Below are 1213 nucleotides of genomic sequence, written 5' to 3' on the forward strand. Positions count from 1 at the left end.
GGGGGGGGTTAAAATGTGTTTTTAAAAATTTATAAATTTTTCTAACTTTTTCAGATCTGGAAATCACAATTTCAGAATTGCATTTTAAAGTATTTTTTACTCACAAACAGCAATTTCTCAGCAATTTTTACCCAATAAAATATTTTAGAGCATGACATAACTTCATATTCATTTAAAAAATTTCCATGACTCTTTAAGATTGTATTAATTTGCATAACTTTTTTCAGATCTAGAAATCAAAATGTTTTTAATTACATTTTTAAATATTACATTTTTTACTCACAAATAGCAAATTTTTTTTAGCACATTTTTTTTTTTAGCAATTATTAATTTGCATAATTTTTCCAGGTCTAGAGATTAAACTTTTACAATTCCCTCATATATCCATATTTTCCACGACTGAGAATCCTGATTCATAAATAAAAATCACTGTTAAGTGAAAGCATTAAAATAAGAAATACAAGATTAGTTTACATGTTATTTTAGTTGTTTTTGCTTATTTTAATGCTTGTTTTGTCTTGTTTTCATCATTGAAGGCATCTTGGTTTGGAAGTGTGCTGCTGCCCTCTAGTGGGCCCCGGGCCCCTGTACGAGAACCACTGCATGGTTATGTGTCTGAATGTGTGTGTCTGTGAATACTGTAAAGCTCATTCGAATCTGAATCTCATATGAAGCTGTTGAAATATCAGATCAAAAGCATCTTCAGGTTTACACTGCAGACGTATGCAGACAATGACTGCTGATACTGAATTCTGAAACTGTCTCTCTCTCTCTCTCTCTGTCTGTCTGCAGCGGTTTACCTCTGTAAACGAACCATGCAGAATAAAGCTCGGCTGGAGTTGGCTGATTATGAAGCTGTGAGCGTCTCTCTTTTCTGTTTGATGTGGATTAATGAAGATCTCATTCTCCAGAACATCTCATTCTGTACAGGATTTATCAACTGAAGTGTGTTTGATGAAGTCAGATGTAAGGATTGTATTTGCTGACTCTGTGTGTGTGTTTTCTACAGGAGAGTTTGGCGAGACTACAGAGAGCTTTTGCACGGAAATGGGAGTTTATATTTATGCAAGCAGAAGCACAAGCGAAGTGAGTGATCAGATCTCAGATCAGACGCTCGAGTCTACATCAGTGTGTGTGTGTGTGTGTGTGTGTCCGTCTGTCTGTGTGTGTGTGTGTGTGTGTGTGTGTGTGTGTGAGAGTGTGTGTGTGTGTG

At 35.6% G+C, this 1213-nt stretch overlaps 1 protein-coding gene across 1 annotated transcript in view; it reads left to right on the top strand.

The window, feature by feature from the left end:
- Nucleotides 1-1213, top strand: part of LOC107659702 (regulator of G-protein signaling 7-like) — a 56375-nt gene that overhangs the window by 43763 nt on the left and 11399 nt on the right. The window contains exons 7-8 of the mRNA XM_016448726.1: nucleotides 792-857; nucleotides 1010-1086. Of these exons, the coding sequence (XP_016304212.1) occupies nucleotides 792-857; nucleotides 1010-1086 (143 nt within the window). The remainder of the gene's footprint in view (nucleotides 1-791; nucleotides 858-1009; nucleotides 1087-1213) is intronic.

The sequence above is a fragment of the Sinocyclocheilus anshuiensis genome, unplaced genomic scaffold (genome assembly GCF_001515605.1).
Source record: "Sinocyclocheilus anshuiensis isolate Anshui unplaced genomic scaffold, SAMN03320099.WGS_v1.1 scaffold75, whole genome shotgun sequence".
In the NCBI taxonomy this organism is placed as follows: Eukaryota; Metazoa; Chordata; class Actinopteri; order Cypriniformes; family Cyprinidae; genus Sinocyclocheilus; species Sinocyclocheilus anshuiensis.